This window comes from Coregonus lavaretus, assembly GCF_964263955.1.
Source record: "Coregonus lavaretus genome assembly, chromosome: 19".
Classification (NCBI taxonomy): domain Eukaryota; kingdom Metazoa; phylum Chordata; class Actinopteri; order Salmoniformes; family Salmonidae; genus Coregonus; species Coregonus lavaretus.
Genome location: NC_140006.1, coordinates 38770770 through 38789042, shown reverse-complemented (window position 1 = coordinate 38789042; position 18273 = coordinate 38770770). Strand labels below are relative to the sequence as shown.

General features: G+C 41.3%; 1 protein-coding gene across 1 annotated transcript; it reads left to right on the top strand.

The window, feature by feature from the left end:
• Window positions 1-12279: 12279 nt before the first annotated feature.
• On the top strand, window positions 12280-17713 carry asip2b (agouti signaling protein, nonagouti homolog (mouse) 2b; the record flags this gene model as incomplete). The annotated part of the gene is made up of 3 exons (XM_084182943.1): window positions 12280-12388; window positions 13663-13739; window positions 17402-17713. 3 exons carry the CDS (start codon window positions 12280-12282, stop codon window positions 17573-17575), a joined length of 360 nt encoding a protein of 119 aa, XP_084039069.1. The 3' UTR covers window positions 17576-17713.
• Window positions 17714-18273: the final 560 nt, after the last annotated feature.

Sequence of the window (18273 nt, the reverse complement as noted above, 5' to 3'; positions counted from 1 at the left end):
AATCCCGGCAGCAATGTTCCAACATTTAGTGTGAAGCCTTCCCAGAAGAGTGGAGGCTGTTTTAGCAGCAAAGGGGGGACCAACTCCATATTAATGCCCATGATTTTGAAATGAGATGTTCGACGAGCAGGTGTCCACATACTTTTGGTCATGTAGTGTAATCATAACTGGCATGCAGATAGAAATGGTAGGATAAATTGTAAACTTCCCTAAATGTGAAACTCATGAGCTGCCTATAGCAGGGACCTTCAACTAGATTCAGTCACAGACATTTTTTTCTTGAGCGGATGGTCGGGTGGCCGGAACATAATTACAAATCATTTGTAGACTGCAAATTGACCGCAAGAAGCCCAAACAGATATGTTTGAGTAAAATATAATCATTTCAAACCTTGCTTTGTATACGATCACATGTATGTTCTGTCCAACCATGAAAAAACAAACAAAAAAGTGTTGTTATTTGTTTTGGGGTGAGGGGGGGCAAATAAAACTGTGGGGGCCAAATAAAAACACCAGTTGGGGTACCCTCGCCTATGCTTTTTATTCTAACACCCATTAACGCAAGAGCAGGCACACAGGAGGTCCAGTGAAAAAAACGGGCCCGCCTATAGAAATCAAATGCCCGTCCAACTGATTCGTTATGGCGCCGGCCCCGCAGGGCAGTTATGGTTGGCTGTCAACTCTGATCTCAAGAACATCTGGACTGAGGGGGAAATTCAGATACAAATGTAATTCCTACATCCGTAGTGGCAGTTTCAGATTGTTTTCAGTTCGTGTTTTATATGCATTTGCCTCATGAGTCCTTTTGTGGAGCTTTTGAACCTTCTTTTTAAAGCCTTTGAAAAACTCACTTCTGAAAGCCCAGTGCAGAAATACCATTATATGCAACGATTGAATTACAGTCTGATTCTTGTAATATGAACTAAGATGTCGGTCTTTTATAACCTGCACAAGTAACCCAGCGAGCAAAATATGGCACATCATGTCTTATTGATGTCAATTTCTGGTTGTGAACTGGTTTTCTGGCAGCGAAGACGTCATGTAACCTGATTACAACCAGCTGGTCTCTGTTATAACCAGATAAAGCCATCCCAGCTAACTCACAGCTTCCCCTCGGAAGCTCCACTGAAATGACTCCTGCTTCTGCCTCTCCAGACTCACCAACTGCTGGAGCAGTAACATCTCTCAATTAGTAGACAGCTGAAGATGATGAACTTTTATACATTTTTCCTAAGAACTTTGGATCAACATAACATTCACATGTCGGGTAAGATCACTTCACAACAGTGTCAACTGTAACCCCGAAACCACATCCCCATTAACCCCTTCTAGCCGGGCATGTAACTCAATACATAACAGTTCACATAAAGTATATCCACAATGATTGATGTATAGGTAAGGCCTATGATCGTTTTTTTGGGCTTGACAGAGCAACATGCTGATTGGGTCCACAGATTTACGACACGATAAAAAGCTCTGCTCCTATCGATCTTCCGGATGGACATTTATTTGTTTATTTGGATCCCCATTAGCTTTTGCAGAGGCAGCAGCTTTTCTTCCTGGTGTCCACAAAAAACACAAAACATGACAAGTAACAAAACACTGATACACTGATAGACCAGGAGAGTCACACACATTTAAAATACAACGATATACAAACAGTACAACTAAAAAAGAATACTAACAATACAACTAAAAAAGAATGTGTGTCTGTGTGTGCGTGTTTGTTTGTGTGAGAGTCCCCTCACAGTCCCCGCTGTTCCATAAGATGTATTTTTTTAAGGTCATTTTTCTGTTTGCTTGAGTAATTGGAGATGGAAGGGAGTTCCATGTGATCATGGCTCTGTATAATACTGTGCATTGCCGTGAATTCGTTTTGGACTTGTGGGGTATGTATGAGTGTCTGAGCTGAATGTTATTTGTTTATGCAGACAATCTGGAATTCATCTCTCATCAACCTTCAACCAGGAAAGACTGGCATGCATGTTGTTGATGTTAGTTCTGTATGTGCAGTTAAGGGCAAGGTGTCCTGGTCTGTTTTGAGTCAGCTGCAGCTTTGCTAGGTCTTTCTTTGCTGCACTTGACCATATTACTGGATAGTAATCCAGATGGGACAAGACCAGAGCCTGAACAACTAGTACAGTTGATTCTCAACTTGCTCAATGGTGTCATGACTTGCCCTCATGGGCTGAGGATCAAAGATGCCGGCTAGGCAAAGGTTTGAACAACCCCTCTCCTGGGGGCCAGTTTTATGACTGGTCGTAAATACTGTGCAGACTTTCTCTTCCTTGCCATTAAGTATTGGGAGAAAGGACCCCTTTGTTAACACAGAGATTCTTCCCGCCAAAACTCCAACATCCAAAAGTGGATAATTGAACAATATTTCTACCACAAAGAATGTGGGAAATGGTCGGTGGGGACTTAAAGAACAATCATGTCGAATTTGTTACTATATTGTGATGTCATTAAAGACGGTGGAACAACATAACTGTATCTCCGGGGGTGTACACTTCCCAGTTATGAGGTTTGCATCTAATTGTTGTATAAAACGAATGATTAAGTATAATAATACTTTTGTGAAGATAACAATGTGATTTTAGCATTCTAGATGAGATGATTGTTTTTCATTTTGACTTGTTCTCAGTCAGTGGCCACGCCCAGATGAGCACAAACATGATGAAACGCCCCCTTTTCTACTCAGGTATAAAACCCCTCCTGACGAAAGTAATCTCAGACCAAGCAGATTACGGTATAAACCGGATGTTGCAAATGGTTGAATTTCTACCAGACCAGGAAGCGTGAAGCTGAAGCTACACGGCTTAAAATGGTTAGACCAGGAAGCCCCACGGCTTAAAATGGTTGACACTCTACAGACCAGCCGACATGCAGCGCAAGCTGAATATGGCAAAATGGTGAAACTCTGAAACTCTCAACCTCTAAACGAGGTGAAGAAGAAGACAATGCATTAGACCTTATCATCTCAGTCTGCAGCTGGCATGTATAGTCGTCTAGAGAACTGTCACTAAAGACACGAGTTGGGAAGGACAATCCCTCTCCGACAACCGTTGGTAGAAACTCTACCAAGGACATTGGGATTTCTGGTGGGCAAACCAGAGTCCTACATCTCAACTCAACTATTGAGGACAGCTACACGTAAATACATGTTGCATTTCTAATCCGAATAAGCGGTTAGTGGGGTTTTAAGCATTTGTATTTCCGTGAGCGTAGTTTCCAAAGTAACCAACGATAGTTTGAATCTCTGTTTCTCCCTTCCAAGCATTCATGCTATTGTTAGTCCAGTCCACTAGGGACCTGTTTTCATTGTATTACGTTAGTAATCAATAACCTATGTGTGTGTGTGTGTGTGTGTGTGTGTGTGTGTGTGTGTGTGTGTGTGTGTGTGTGTGTGTGTGTTTGAATTGTGTTATTATTTAGTTAGTTAGTAAATAAATAATTAAGACAATTTGTGAACTGCTGATTCATCAATAAGGTTAGGGCTCTTGCAGGTTCAAGAATTATGCGAAGTTCAGAATGAGACTGATAAGAGGTAATTATTTAATAAGTTATCGATATATATATAAAACATATCTTCTAAGAGTTTAATTCGGGAGATGGTGGTGCCCCAAAATGCCCCAAATTCGGGAGATGGTGGTGCCCCAAATTCCTAATGAGTTAATTGTTACATGATTAATTTAATTGAGTGACAATTAAACATAGTTAGTTGATTTGATAAATAACAGACATACATTAAAGTAAGTCACGTCACGACAATGGTCACACCCTTTATCTCCAGTTGAGGTTTAGGTCTTAGAGAATGTTTTGAACCAAATACAATGCTTTTAGTTTTAGATGTATTTAAGACCAGTTTATTATTAATCACCCATTCTGATACTGACTGTAACTCCTTATTTAGAATTTCAGTGAGCTCACTGGCTTTGGGTGTTGACATGTAGAGTGTGGAATCATCTGCATACATAGTCATTCTAGCTTTGTGTAAGACCAGTGGCAAATCATTTGTAGAGAAGAGTAACGGCCCAAGGCAACTGCCCTGAGGGACACCGCACTGTACATATCTGATGTTAGAGAAGCTTCCATTGAAGAACACTCTGGGTTCTATTGGATAAATAACTCTCCAACCATGTGATGGCAGGTGATGTAAAGCCATAGCAAGTGAGTTTCTTCAATTTATGATCAATAACATCAAAGGCTGCATTGAAATCTAACAATACAGCTCCAACTATGATCTTATTATCCATTTATTTTAACCAAGCATCTGTCATCTGAGTTAGTGCAGTACAGGTTGGGTGCCCTTCTCTATATGCATGCTGAAAGTCAGTAGTTAACTTGTTCTCTGAAAAATAGCATTGCATTTGGTCAAACACAATTCTCTCCATCAGTTTACTAAGAAAAGGCAGCAAACTGATTGGGCGGCTGTTAGAGTTGGGGCGCTTCACTATTTTTAAGCAGTATAATTAGTTTAGCTTCCTTTCACGCCTGTGGACACACACACTACTTTAGGCTTTGGTTAAAGACATAGCAAATAGGGGTGGCAATACAGTCTGCGACCATTCTCAATAGTTTCCCATCAAGGTTGTCTATACCTGGTGGCTTATCATTATTGATGGATAACAATAGTTTTTCATTTACATTTACATCATTTAGCAGACGCTCTTATCCAGAGCGACTTACAAATTGTAGCATTCAATTTATGATAGCCAGTGGGACAACCACTTCTTTTTTTATGGGGTGGGGGATGGGGGAGGGGGGGGTAGAAGGATTACTTTTATACTATTCCAGGTATTCCTTAAAGAGGTAGGGTTTCAAGTGTCTCCGGAAGGTGGTCAGTGACTCCGCTGTCCTGGCGTTGTGGGGGAGCTTGTTCCACCATTGGGATGCCAGAGCAGCGAATAGCTTTGACTGGGCTGAGCGGGAACTGTGCTTCCATAGAGGTAGGGGGGCTAGCAGGCCAGAGGTGGATGAACGTAGTGCCCTCGTTTGGGTGTAGGGTCTGATCAGAGCCTGAAGGTAAGCAGGTGCCGTTCCCCTCACAGCTCCGTAGGCAAGCACCATGGTCTTGTAGTAGATGCGAGCCTCAACTGGAAGCCAGTGGAGTGTGCGGAGGAGCGGGGTGACATGAGAGAACTTGGGAAGGTTGAACACCAGATGGGCTGCAGCGTTCTGGATAGGTTGTAGGGGTTTAATGGCACAGGCAGGGTGCCCAGACAACTTTTTCCACCTCTATCAGACTACCTTGACCAAATTCAAAACAGCAATCTTTCTCTTTCATTATTAGATATTTTATAAAAAAATCTGATGTTTCACTGTTCAATGTTGTCATTTCACTTTCACACATTTCAATGATTGGCAATATCTAATGGTTTTGTTATAAATGACCCATCAACTTCAATGAACGATGGAGATGAATTGGGTTTTCTGCCCATGATATCATTTAAGGTACTCCAAGGTCTTTTTCCATTGTGTTTTATGTCAATGATCTTGGTTTGTTAATATATAATTTCTTTATTTTTTTGTTAAATTTAGTCACAAAATTACTCAATTTACAGTATGTCAACCAATCAGCTGAGCAGCCTGACTTGTTTGCCACCTCTATTTCAATTCATCATCAACCCAGAGGGCTCTAACAGTTCTTACAGTTAATTTCTTAACAGGTGCATGCTGGTCAAGAATTGGCATGAATACTTTCACAAATACTTCCAGTGCTGCATTTGGATTCACTTCCTCATACACATCAGACCAACATAAATGTTTTACATCTTCAACAAATAAGTCCTGAGAAAATATTTTGTAGGATCTCTTAGAGATTACTTTAGGCCCAACCTTTGGCACTTTGGCTTTCATTGTTATTGCCACAATGTTATGGTCACTACAGCCAATGGGAACTGATATTGCTTTGGAGCAAAGCTATGCAGCATTAGTGAATATATGATCAATATAAGTGTATGTCACAGATCCAACACTATTGGTATGCATTCTAGTTGGTTGAGTGATAACCTGGGTCATATTACAGGCATTAGTCACAGTTAGAAGCTTCCTCTTGAGAGAACAGCTTGTTGCTAACCAGTCAATGTTCAGGTCACCCAGAAAACAGACCTCTCTATTAACATCACACACACTATCAAGCATCGCAGACATATTATCAAAATATTGACTGTTAGCCTTTTAAATGTGCCTTTTACTGAGGAGTGGCTTCCGTCTGGCCACTCTACCATAAAGCCCTGATTGGAGGAGTGCTGCAGAGATGGTTGTCCTTCTGCAAGTTTCTCCTGTCTCCACAGAGGAACTCTGGATCTCTGTCAGAGTGACCATCGGGTTCTTGGTCACCTCCCTGACCAAGGCCCTTCTCCCCCGATTGCTCAGTTTGGCCGGGCGGCCAGCTCTAGGAAGAGTCTTGGTGGTTTTTATCAAAAATATTGACTGTTAGTACTTGGTGGCCTATAACAGCACCCCAAAAGAAGAGGCTTTAGATGAGGCATGTGAACATGCAACCACAACACTTCAACAACATTTGACATGAGATCCTCTCTAAGCTTTGCAGGAATATGTCTCTGAACATATACCACAACACCTCCCCCATAGGCATGCCTGTCTTTTTTGTAGATGTTATATCCTTGTATTCCTACTACTGTATCATCAAAGATATTATCTAAGTGAGTTTCAGAGATGGCCAGTATATGAATGTTATCCAATGTTAGCAAGCTATTGATTTCATTAACCTTATTTCTAAGGTGACTGTCAGGGTGTCAGTGTGATGCGGTAGGACGAAGTTAGGCGCAGGACACAGAGCTAATCGAAAAGGTACTTTACTCGTAGGTAACGTAAATAACATAACCTCCACGCAGGGAGGAAACAAACCCGCTCACCAGACGACAACCAAACATGAACAAACACGCACAACATACAGTGGGAGCCAGAGGGTTAAATAGGGAAGTAATCAATACCTAATGGGAACCAGGTGTGAACAATAAAGACAAGACAAGTAGAACACAGAAACATAGATCAGTAGCAGCTAGTACTCCGGTGACGACGAACGCCGAAGCCTGCCCGAGCAAGGAGGAGGAGCAGCCTCGGCTGAATCCGTGACAGTGACATATACAGTGCATTCGGAAAGTATTCAGACCCTTTCCCTTTTTCCACATTTTGATATGTTACAGCCTTATTCTAAAATGGATTAAATTAAAATGTTTCCTCATCAATCTACACATAATACCCCATAATGACGAAGCGAAAACAGGTTTTTAGAAATGTTAGCAAATGTATTACACATAAAAAACAGAAATACCTTATGTACATAAGTATTCAGACCCTTTGCTATGAGACTCGAAATTGAACTCAGGTGCATCCTGTTTCCATTGATCAGCCTTGAGATGTTTCTACAACTTCATTGGAGTCCACCTGTGGTAAATTCAATTGATTGGACATGATTTGTAAAGGTCTATATAAGGTGCATGTCAGAGCAAAAACCAAGCCATGAGGTTGAAGGAATTGTCCATAGATTGTGTTGAGACACAGATCTGGGGAAGGGTACCAAAACATTTCTGCAGCATTGAAGGTCCCCAAGAACACAGTGGCCTCCATAATCCTTAAATGGAAGAAGTTTGGAACCACTAAGACTCTTCCTAGAACTGGCCACCCGGCCAAACTGAGCAATCGGGGGAGAAAGGCCTTGGTCAGGGAGGTGACAAAGAACCCAATGGTCACTCTGACAGAGCTCTAGAGTTCCTCTGTGGAGATGGGAGAACCTTCCAGAACGACAACCATCACTGCAGCACTCCACCAATCAGGTCTTTATGGTAGAGTGGCCAGACGGAAGCCACTCCTCAATAAAAGGCTCTCAGACCATGAGAAACAAGATTCTCTGGTCTGATGAAACCAAGATTGAACTCTTTGGCCTGAATGCCAAGCGTCACATCTGGAGGAAACCTGGCAACATCCCTACTGTGAAGCATGGTGGTGGCAGCATCATGATGTGGGGATGTTTTTCAGTGGCAGGGACTGGGAGACTAGTCAGAATTGAGGCAAAGATGAACGGAGCAAAGTACAGAAAGATCCTTGATGAAAACCTGCTCCAGAGCGCTCAGGACCTCAGACTGGGGCGAAGGTTTACCTTCCAACAGGACAACGACCCTATGCACACAGCCAAGACAACACAGGAGTGGCTTCGGGACAAGTCTCTGAATGTCCTTGAGTGGCCCAGCCAGAGCCCAGACTTGAACCCGATTGAACATCTCTGGAGAAACCTGAAAATAGCTGTGTAGCAACGCTCCCCATCCAACCTGACAGAGCTTGAGAGGATCTGCAGAGAAGAATGGGAGAAACTCCCCAAATACAGGTGTGCCAAGCTTGTAGTGTCATACCCAAGAAGACTTGATGCTGTAATCGCTGCCAAAGGTGCTTCAACAAAGTACTGAGTAAAGGGTCTGAATACTTATGTATTTGTAATATTTCTGTTTTTTATTTTTAATTAATTAGCAAAATATTCTAAACCTGTTTTTGCTTTGTCATTATGGGGTATTGTATGTAGATTGATGAGGGGAAAAAATGATTTAATACATTTTAGAATAAGGCTGTAACGTAACAAAATGTGGAAAAGTCAAGGGGTCTGAATACTTTCCGAAAGCACTGTATGTGTTGTGATAATAGTGTTGTTTGCTCTATAACTTGTTAATTCATATGCCTTGCAACCGTGATAAATAGGCCTAAAGGCCGACACAATAAGATGACCCAGTGGCAGAATAAGTTCAACCAAACCTTTATGTTATCACAAAACCAGATAGCGGTTTATTCCACAAAGCATATTGCATGTAACAGACAGTTACATGACCTACAGCATGGTCAAGCAAGAATGTTTCCGACATTTTCGGACCACTAAACAACTATTGATTTAGTACCACAGAGAGTTAACGCAAGTCGCAAAGAAAACAGGAGCTGCCTCCACTGTTCCAGCACAATTTCAACTTCAACATTTCAACATTATCAAATCACCTCTGCTTAGTCTAATATGGAGAATTAAGTAAAACCACAAGTCCAAATCCCTATCTCCATCCCATGGCTAATTTAGGAAAGGGCCAATTTTAGCTAGCTAGCTAGCCACCGGTGGATAACAACACAACGAGATGCAACAATTCAAGTTGATTCTGTCAATTACGTATGCTCTCAATGCGATTTGATAGGAGTGACGCCAAAATCCAAGCTGGCGTCCCTTAACACTTTTTTTTGGTGCGCCAGGACCATTCACAGTTGATGGTCTGTGAAGCTGATTGGCTATTTTTTTATACTTTTTTATCAATGGAAGCCAAATGCTTGCTGGCTTCCCTTGCATTCCATTCAATGCTACGGGCAGCAAACATGTCATACTCGTTTGGACCAGACAGCATCAGATAGATGGCATACACGTAGAGAGACAGAGGGGCGCTGTTCCGCTCACTCAGATGCGTTCTCCAGCGAGATACATTCAGCCTCTTAGGAATTGAAGGAAAATTATGAAACACAGAGAGACGACAGATACATTATTTAATATGTTGTTTGTTTGTTTTTTGTCCATTTTTTGGGGGAACCTGGCTTCCCTTGACATCCATGAATAGGCTACACGCCACTGGTTGATGCTACTGTAGACCTTAATTGCAAAACTGTTTGTTTCAATCAGTTATTTGGTGACATGTGAATATATTTAGTATAGTTTTATCTAAAAAGGATAACTTTAATGTTTCACTATTTACATTTTTCTGAAATTCACTGAGTCGGATGGTCCTCCCCTTCCTCCTCTGAGGAGCCTCCACTGCTCCCCACTGTTAATTCAGTTGAAGTCGGAAGTTTACATACACTTAGGTTGGTGTCATTAAAACTCGTTTTTCAACCACTCCACACATTTCTTGTTAACAAACTATAGTTTTGGCAAGTCGGTTAGGACATCTACTTTGTGCATGACACAAGTACATTTTCCAACAATTGTTTACAGACAGATTATTTAATTTATAATTCACTGTATCACAATTCCAGTGGGTCAGAAGTTTACATACACTAAGTTGACTGTGCCTTTAAACAGCTTGGAAAATTCCAGAAAATGATGTCATGGCTTTAGAAGCATCTGAATGGCTAATTGACATCATTTGAGTGAATTGGAGGTGTACCTGTGGATGTATTTCAAGGCCTATCTTCAAACTCAGTGCCTCTTTGCTTGACATCATGGGAAAATCAAAAGAAATCAGCCAAGACCTCAGAAAAAAAATTGTAGACCTCCACAAGTCTGGTTCATCCTTGGAAGCAATTTCCAAATGCCTGAAGGTACCACATTCATCTCTACAAACAATAGTACGCAAGTATAAACACCATGGGACCACGCAGCCATCATACCGCTCAGGAAGGAGACGCGTTCTGTCTCCTAGAGATGAACGTACTTTGGTGCGAAAAGTGCAAATCAATCCCAGAACAACAGCAGGACCGTGTGAAGATGCTGGAGGAAACAGGTACAAAAGTATCTATATTCACAGTAAAACAAGTCCTGTATCGACATAACCTGAAAGGCCACTCAGCAAGGAAGAAGCCACTGCTCCAAAACCACCATAAAAAAGCCGGACTATGGTTTGCAACTGCACATGGGGACAAAGATGGTCTGATGAAACAAAAATAGAACTGTTTGGCCATAATGGCCATCGTTATGTTTGGAGGAAAAAGGGGAACGCTTGCAAGCCGAAGAACACCATTCCAACCGTGAAGCATGGGGGTGGCAGCATCATGCTGTGGGGGTGCTTTGCTGCAGGAGGGACTGGTGCACTTCACAAAATAGATGGCATCATGAGGAAGGAAAATTATGTGGATATATTGAAGCAACATCTCAAGACATCAGTCAGGAAGTTAAAGCTTGGTCGCAAATGGTTATTCCAAATGGACAATGACCCCAAGCATACTTCCAAAGTTGTGTCAAAATGGCTTAAGGACAGCAAAGTCAAGGTATTGGAGTGGCCATCACAACATCAGAACATTTGTGGGCAGAACTGAAAAAGCGTGTGCGAGCAAGGAGGCCTACAAACCTGACTCAGTTACACCAGCTCTGTCAGGAGGAATGGGCCAACATTCACCCAACTTATTGTGGGAAGCTTGTGGAAGGCTACTCGAAATGTTTGACCCAAGTTAAACAATTTAAAGGCAATGCTACCAAATACTAATTGGGTGTATGTAAACTTCTGACCCACTGGGAATGTGATGAAAGAAATAAAGCTTCAATAATTCATTCTCTCTACAATTATTCTGACATTTCACATTCTTAAAATAAAGTGGTGATCCTAACTGACCTAAGACAGGGAATTTTTACTAGGATTAAATGTCAGGAATTGTGAAAAACTGAGTTTAAATGTAGTTGGCTAAGGTGTATGTAGACTTCCGACTTCAACTGTATTAACATGGATTTAGGAAATGAATAACATTGTGCAGATTGTGTACATAGGCTCCTCTAGAGAGGAATCTCTGGTGTTTGGAAAGAACTTCGGGAGGCTCCCTGCTGTCTGTGCCCCAATTCACCCCACATGTCCCTAGGCAAGTAATAAGCGTGGGAGAGGGACTTTAATGTCCTTAACATCCGGTTTCTTGACGTCGCATTCAGGCCAACCACAGGCCCACATACCATATCAACGTTTCGAACACACCTGCATGTTGGTTCCGTCCAGTGGCAGTAAATAACATATTAAACAGTTTGAAGGATTTCCCTTTACCTCTTCATGGAGGGCCATAGAAATATGGGGAGCGCAGTGCAGCTGAGCGCAACCGCGCATAATCAATCAAGATGTAGATCTAAGATGACACTACATTACACGATCCCATCGGCCTTTACAACTAAACATATACAACTGCTACCAGACAGTGGCACTTTGCTATAGTATCAGGGAGAGCCTGTTACTGTTTGACTTAGTTGGGGGAATGTATGGATGGAAACCATAATTCAACACAAATTGGATAGGTCAACAGAAGGCTACTTCAGAGTCTGAAAGAGATTGTGGGCGTGGAAGATTTGGCTACACTTAACCCCCCATTTTATGACAACACATTCACAAGAGAGAGAACCTTCTGAGCTGCGATATTGATAGGCTACCATATTAAGACGTTTAAAATAAAACAAATATATTAATTTCCCCAGAGAGGATAGAAAGTAACCTGTAAGTAGTCTATCCCAACGTGTCAAATTTAATAGCGTGCTCTCACCTGAACAGTGCTGCAGCCCATAACATTATTATTAACCCGAATTCAGGTTATAAGATTGGAAGTGGAGATGTTGGGAAAACATTTTTTCTGGATTTGTCTCCTTTCGGTGTCTATTCCGTTATATTTCGCCGAAGACCTGAAGAGGGATGCGCATATACAACATGAAAATGATTCAGGTGAAGCTATTTTGCATATTTTCTGTTTTGATAAACTGTTGCTGAGAGAAAAGATCACACCTTTTGCACACAAATTAATGGCATATTTTCCATTATTGACAGATTGCTTCATAGGGCTATGGTTTGTGTGGTGGATTTTGCATTTGGATTAAGGAAGTATGGCGAACAATTTTCATTATTTCATTGTAAAAAATAATGTTGACAAGATTTTTACCAAAAGCTTACAATTGACTTATCATTAGTCATGACCTATACAATTATGGCACTCGACCAGTTAGACCGCATGCAGTTCCCACGCATGTCGCCTAATACAATTTTAATTGATGTGCATAACCTGTGGAAATGTAATACCTTTGTGTAACCTCTTTATTACTAAAACTGTAATGGAAATCAACTGACTTTAAGCCATCATATGAGTTATTGCATCTGCGTTTGTGTAAAAGAGATTAAGTCTCTAAAACCAGTTAATGCTTTGAAAGCCTTCAGGGGACAAAGTCGCCATTAAGTTTATGAATCAGGGTTTGTTTACTTTAGCAAGATGTGCACACAATTATTCGATTAATTTGTAATTAAGATGACAAAACCCAGATGGCCATCTCTAGTTCTCTGTGCTTTGGGCTTTTTGGCAGTGCTCGTGAAATGGAAATATGAAGATGCATAATATTAGTGGTGTACTGTTTCTTATCACAAAGAATAACAAATTGTGGTTGTACATACAACATTCTGGCAGTACAACAAGTACCATTCATCAATACAACATTCTGGCAGTACAACAAGTACCATTCATCAATACAACATTCTGGCAGTACAACAAGTACCATTCATCAATACAACATTCTGGCAGTACAACAAGTACCATTCATCAATACAACATTCTGGCAGTACAACAAGTACCATTCATCACAAGGTTGGTCTGCAAAGTAGACATTTTTCAGTTAGCCTCCACCACCTGATGCTGTATAAGTACTGCATCAGACTGAGCTCTCTATGGTGACACTAATTTGGCATTAAGACATTTATAGTAAAAGGTTGTGTTCTTAAAGGGATAGTTCACCTGAATTAGAAATGTACTTCATATTATGGATTCATCCAGGGTCGGACTGGGACCAGAAATTGTCCCTGGCATTTCTGCACAACAGCCCATTTTTTGAAAAGTGGAAATGGAAAGTGTTCTAGAACCCTTGAAGGTGTATACTTAAGTTGAACCCCTCATTGGGGGCATGACGTTTCATATGTAATCTTAAATCCTTCTTTTATATTTCTATGAACTATAGTTTGGAGACAAGGGAAACCCGGAAGACTGTTTGCCAGGAGACGGATTTCGCCACATCAGGGACACCACCACGTTGCAGTAAGTTGTACATCTATCTCCTTAAAACTATAGCAGGAACAATGTACTAAATCATGCTTAAAGAGGTTGTATGAGGACCAGCTGTCAAGGAATGGAAGTTTTAAAGTGGAAGAATTACTGTAGGAATTAATAAACCTGATACGAATCAATCTGAAAATTTGGGAAATAATTGTCCGTATTTAAACATGAAGTAATTCCCTTACACCTCTTAAGACTACAGGGCCTGAAATCGGGCACTAGAATTACTAGTAATTACTGATTATGTGTTTACATTACTTATTCATTTCCCAGAATACCAAAACCTCAACATCTTTAGGAGCTTTTAAAGATCCTCTGTCGAATAAATGTGTCTTTGGCTCCATCCCGTGGTTGGCTGCGTCATTACATCCCTTAATATCAGGTGACTTTGTGTACCCTCAAAGGGGTGGTCCTTAGAAAACCACTTCTCCATCTGCCCTCCTTCACAGCACACACAGACATGGCTTAAGGACATTTACCCTATACAGTGCCTTCAGAAGGTATTCACATCCCTAGACTTTCCACATTTTCTTGTGTTACAGCCTGAATTTAAAATTGATTAAATGTAGATGTATTGTCACTGGCCTACACACAATACCCCATAATGTCAAAGTGGAATTATGTTTTTCGAAATTTGTACAAATTAATAAAAAATGAATGACTCTCATCTCTGTACCTCACACATGCAATTATCTGTAAGGTCCCTCAGTTGAGCAGTGAATTTCAAACACAGATTCAACCACAAAGACCAAAGAGGTTTTCCAATTCCTCGCAAAGAAGGGCACCTATTGGTAGATGGTTAAAAATTTAAAAAAGCAGACATTGAATATCCCTTTGAGCATGGTGAAGTTATTAATTACACTTTTGATGGTGTATCAATACATCCAGTCACTACAAAGATACAGGTGTCCTTCCTAACTCAGTTTACAGAGAAGAAGGAAACAGTTCAGGGATTTCACCATGAGGCCACTTTAAAATAGTTACAGAGTTTAATGGCTGTGATAGGAGAAAACCGAGGATGGATCAACAACATTGTAGTTACTCCACAATACTAACCTAATTGACAGAGTGAAAAGAAGGAAGTCTGTACAGAATAAAAATATTCCAAAACATGCATCCTGTTTGCAACAAGACACTAAAGTAATACTGCAAAAAAATGTGGCAAAGCAAGTAACATTTTGTCCTGAATACAAAGTGTTATGTTTAGGGCAAATCCAATACAACACATTACTGAGTACCACTCTCCATATTTTCAAGCTTAGTGGTGGCTGCATCATGTTATGGGTATGCTTGTAATCGTTAAGGACTGGGGAGTGTTTCAGTATAACAAATAAACGGAATGGAGCTAAGCACAGGCAAAATCCTAGAGGAAAACCTGGTTCGGTCTGCTTTCCACCAGACACTGGGAGATGAATTCACCTTTCAGCAGGACAATAACCTAAAACACAAGGCCAAATCTACACTGGAGTTGCTTACCAAAGACTGTGAATGTTCCTAAGTAGCCGAGTGACCGTTTTGACTTACATCTTTTTGAAAATCAATGGCAAGAGTGGAAAATGGTTGTCTAGCAATGATCAACAACCAATTTGACAGAGCTTGAAGAATTTAAAAATGAATAATGGGCAAATATTGTACAATCCAAGTGTGCAAAGCTCTTAGAGACTTAACCAGAAAGACTCACAGCTGTAATCGCTGCCAAAGTCAATTCTAACATGTATTGACTAAGGGGTGTGAATACTTATGTAAATTAGATATTTCTGTATTTCATTTTCAATCAATTTGCAAAAATGTCTAAAAACATTTTGTATCTTTGTCATTATGGGGTATTGTGTGTAGGTGGGTGAGAGAAAACAAATCAATTTAATCCATTTTTAAATCAGGCTGTAACACAACAAAATGTGGAAGAAGTCATGGGGTATGAATGCTTTCTGAAGGCACTCATATAGCCACGTTAGCCTCACCCTCATGTGGGTGCTAACAAGCTAGCTAGCAGGCATGCTAGGTATTGCTACGTATCAACAGCCATCGTCAGCCAATCCAGTAGGGGTTGGATGCTATGGTGAGCTTCGATTGGTCACTCGCATTGCGATATTGCAGAGGTTTTAAATTTCAGCTTTCCCCAATATTAGTCCGACCGTGTTCAACTCCCTCGCCCATGCTTACATCGCTCAACGGTCCCCTGCCCACTACGCTTTTCTCGCTTTCCTTCCGTTGATAGCGAATGGCTTCCGATGTTTCACCGCACGATGCCGCTTCCTAGTGTAAAGGGACCGTAAGCACTCATCGGATTCCTCTCGGCCACACAGATCTAAATACTGTACTGTATATAACTTTCATTGCTCTATGATAAAGAAAGCGACCTACACACTTCCTTAAACCTCAAATGAGTAGGCCAAAATATTGCCTTCTTGCTAGATTGATGAATGCAGCAATAGCGAAACAGTGCAAAAGTGCTGTCAGCTCAAGCTTCACAATCATCTACAGTAGTTTTTCCTTGTGAGTGTTAGACGAGAGAATAGTGTGATAGCAGAAATCCTAATAGTGATTCAGCTGTGACTATAATTGTGTAAATAATAGGCGTCTTTCATTTGTTTAATCTGTCAAAACAAATTGCCCCAAAATAGAACAAAAGGAAGGTTTTGGTCATAGTATTGGAAGGTTGACTGTAAACATATGGATCCATGGACACTGCAACTTAGACACAAGGTTTAATCAGTGTCTTATAATTAAGCAATAAGGCCTGAGGGGGTGTGGTATATGGCCAATATACCAAGGCTAAGGGCTGTTCTTAAGCACGACTCAACGCAGAGTGCCTGGACACAGCCCTTAGCCGTGGTATATTGGCCATGTATCACAAACCCTGAGGTGCCTTATTGCTATTATAAACTGGTTACCAACATAATTAGAGCAGCAAAAATAACCACGGCTGTCAGCCAATCAGCATGCAGGGCTCGAACCACCCAGTTTATAACATCCTTTAGGGGACAAATCAAATAAAAGGTAAAATCATATGAGCAGAGAGCGAGGCACAAGAGGTGTGTCTTCAACACCCACTGCTGACACCAAATGTAAGGCAGACAGTAAAGAAGGGATCCATGGACACACATGGACTTCAATATTACACTCATGGACACTGTGACTTCAATATTACACTGTGACTTCAATGGACACTGTGACTTCAATAATACACTCGTGGGGACAAATAAAACAAAAAGTTAAATCCTATGAGCAGAGAGAGCAAGGCACCGAGCTCTAAACTGAAGAACTCCCAGCAACCCTTGCTCTTTATACCAGAGCCAGAGCATCCGCAAAATAAAAGTCTCGCAATACAGGTCCCACAGTAATAATGTCTTGTGATTCAGTATGTATTTGTCTATGGGTGATGTCTTGTGATTCAGTATGTATTTGTCTATGGGTGATGTCTTGTGATTCAGTATGTATTTGTCTATGGGTGATGTCTTGTGATTCAGTATGTATTTGTCTATGGGTAATGTCTTGTGATTCAGTATGTATTTGTCTATGGGTAATGTCTTGTGATTCAGTATGTATTTGTCTATGGGGGATGTTAGGTGGTCAGTATGTAAATAATATTTTCTTAATGACTGATATTTGGCGTTCCAACATATTTTTCCCTGTGGGTGAAGTTCCAGAAACCCAAGCCTGAGCCTGCAGCCCCTCCCCGGCGGTGTGGTCGTCTGATGGAGAGCTGTGCCCATCACACCCCCTGCTGTGACCCCTGTGCCTCCTGCCGCTGTCGCCTCTTTAACACCATCTGCCACTGCTGGAGACTGGGCCCACACTGCCCCAAGAAGACCTAGACACACACACACACACACACAAACACTGCTTCACCACATACACACCACACACACCCTACACAACACACACACCACACACACCCTACACAACACACACACCACACACACCCTACACAACACACACACCACACACACCCTACACACCACACACACCACACACACCCTACACAACACACACACCACACACAACACACACACACCCTACACACCACACACACCATACACACCATACACACCACACACACCACACACACATATACACACACACACGACAACCACTGTTGGAAACTGGGCCAGCACTGCCCCAAGAGGAAACAGAGACCCCCTACAGGCGAACACACCCGCACTCACACATACACATCTACCTCTCACAGAGACTACTAGATATCACACTGATGCACTTGCCCAGGTAAACACATACTGATACAAAAACATGGACATACTACACAGATATACATGCTTAAATATTTTGGACCTGTTGAATGACACATTACATATCACAAGGCCCACAATATTGATGAATGACACATTACATATCGCAAGGCTCACAATATTTTCTATGTATGTATATAAACAATGTATGAATGTGTTGTGGACATGTAACAGTATACGTTTCCTACATAACTGTATTAATTCTGCTTTTGTATAACTGCGCACCTCTGCAACTGTAGATTCTAGGTCATGTTGAGCCAATTCTA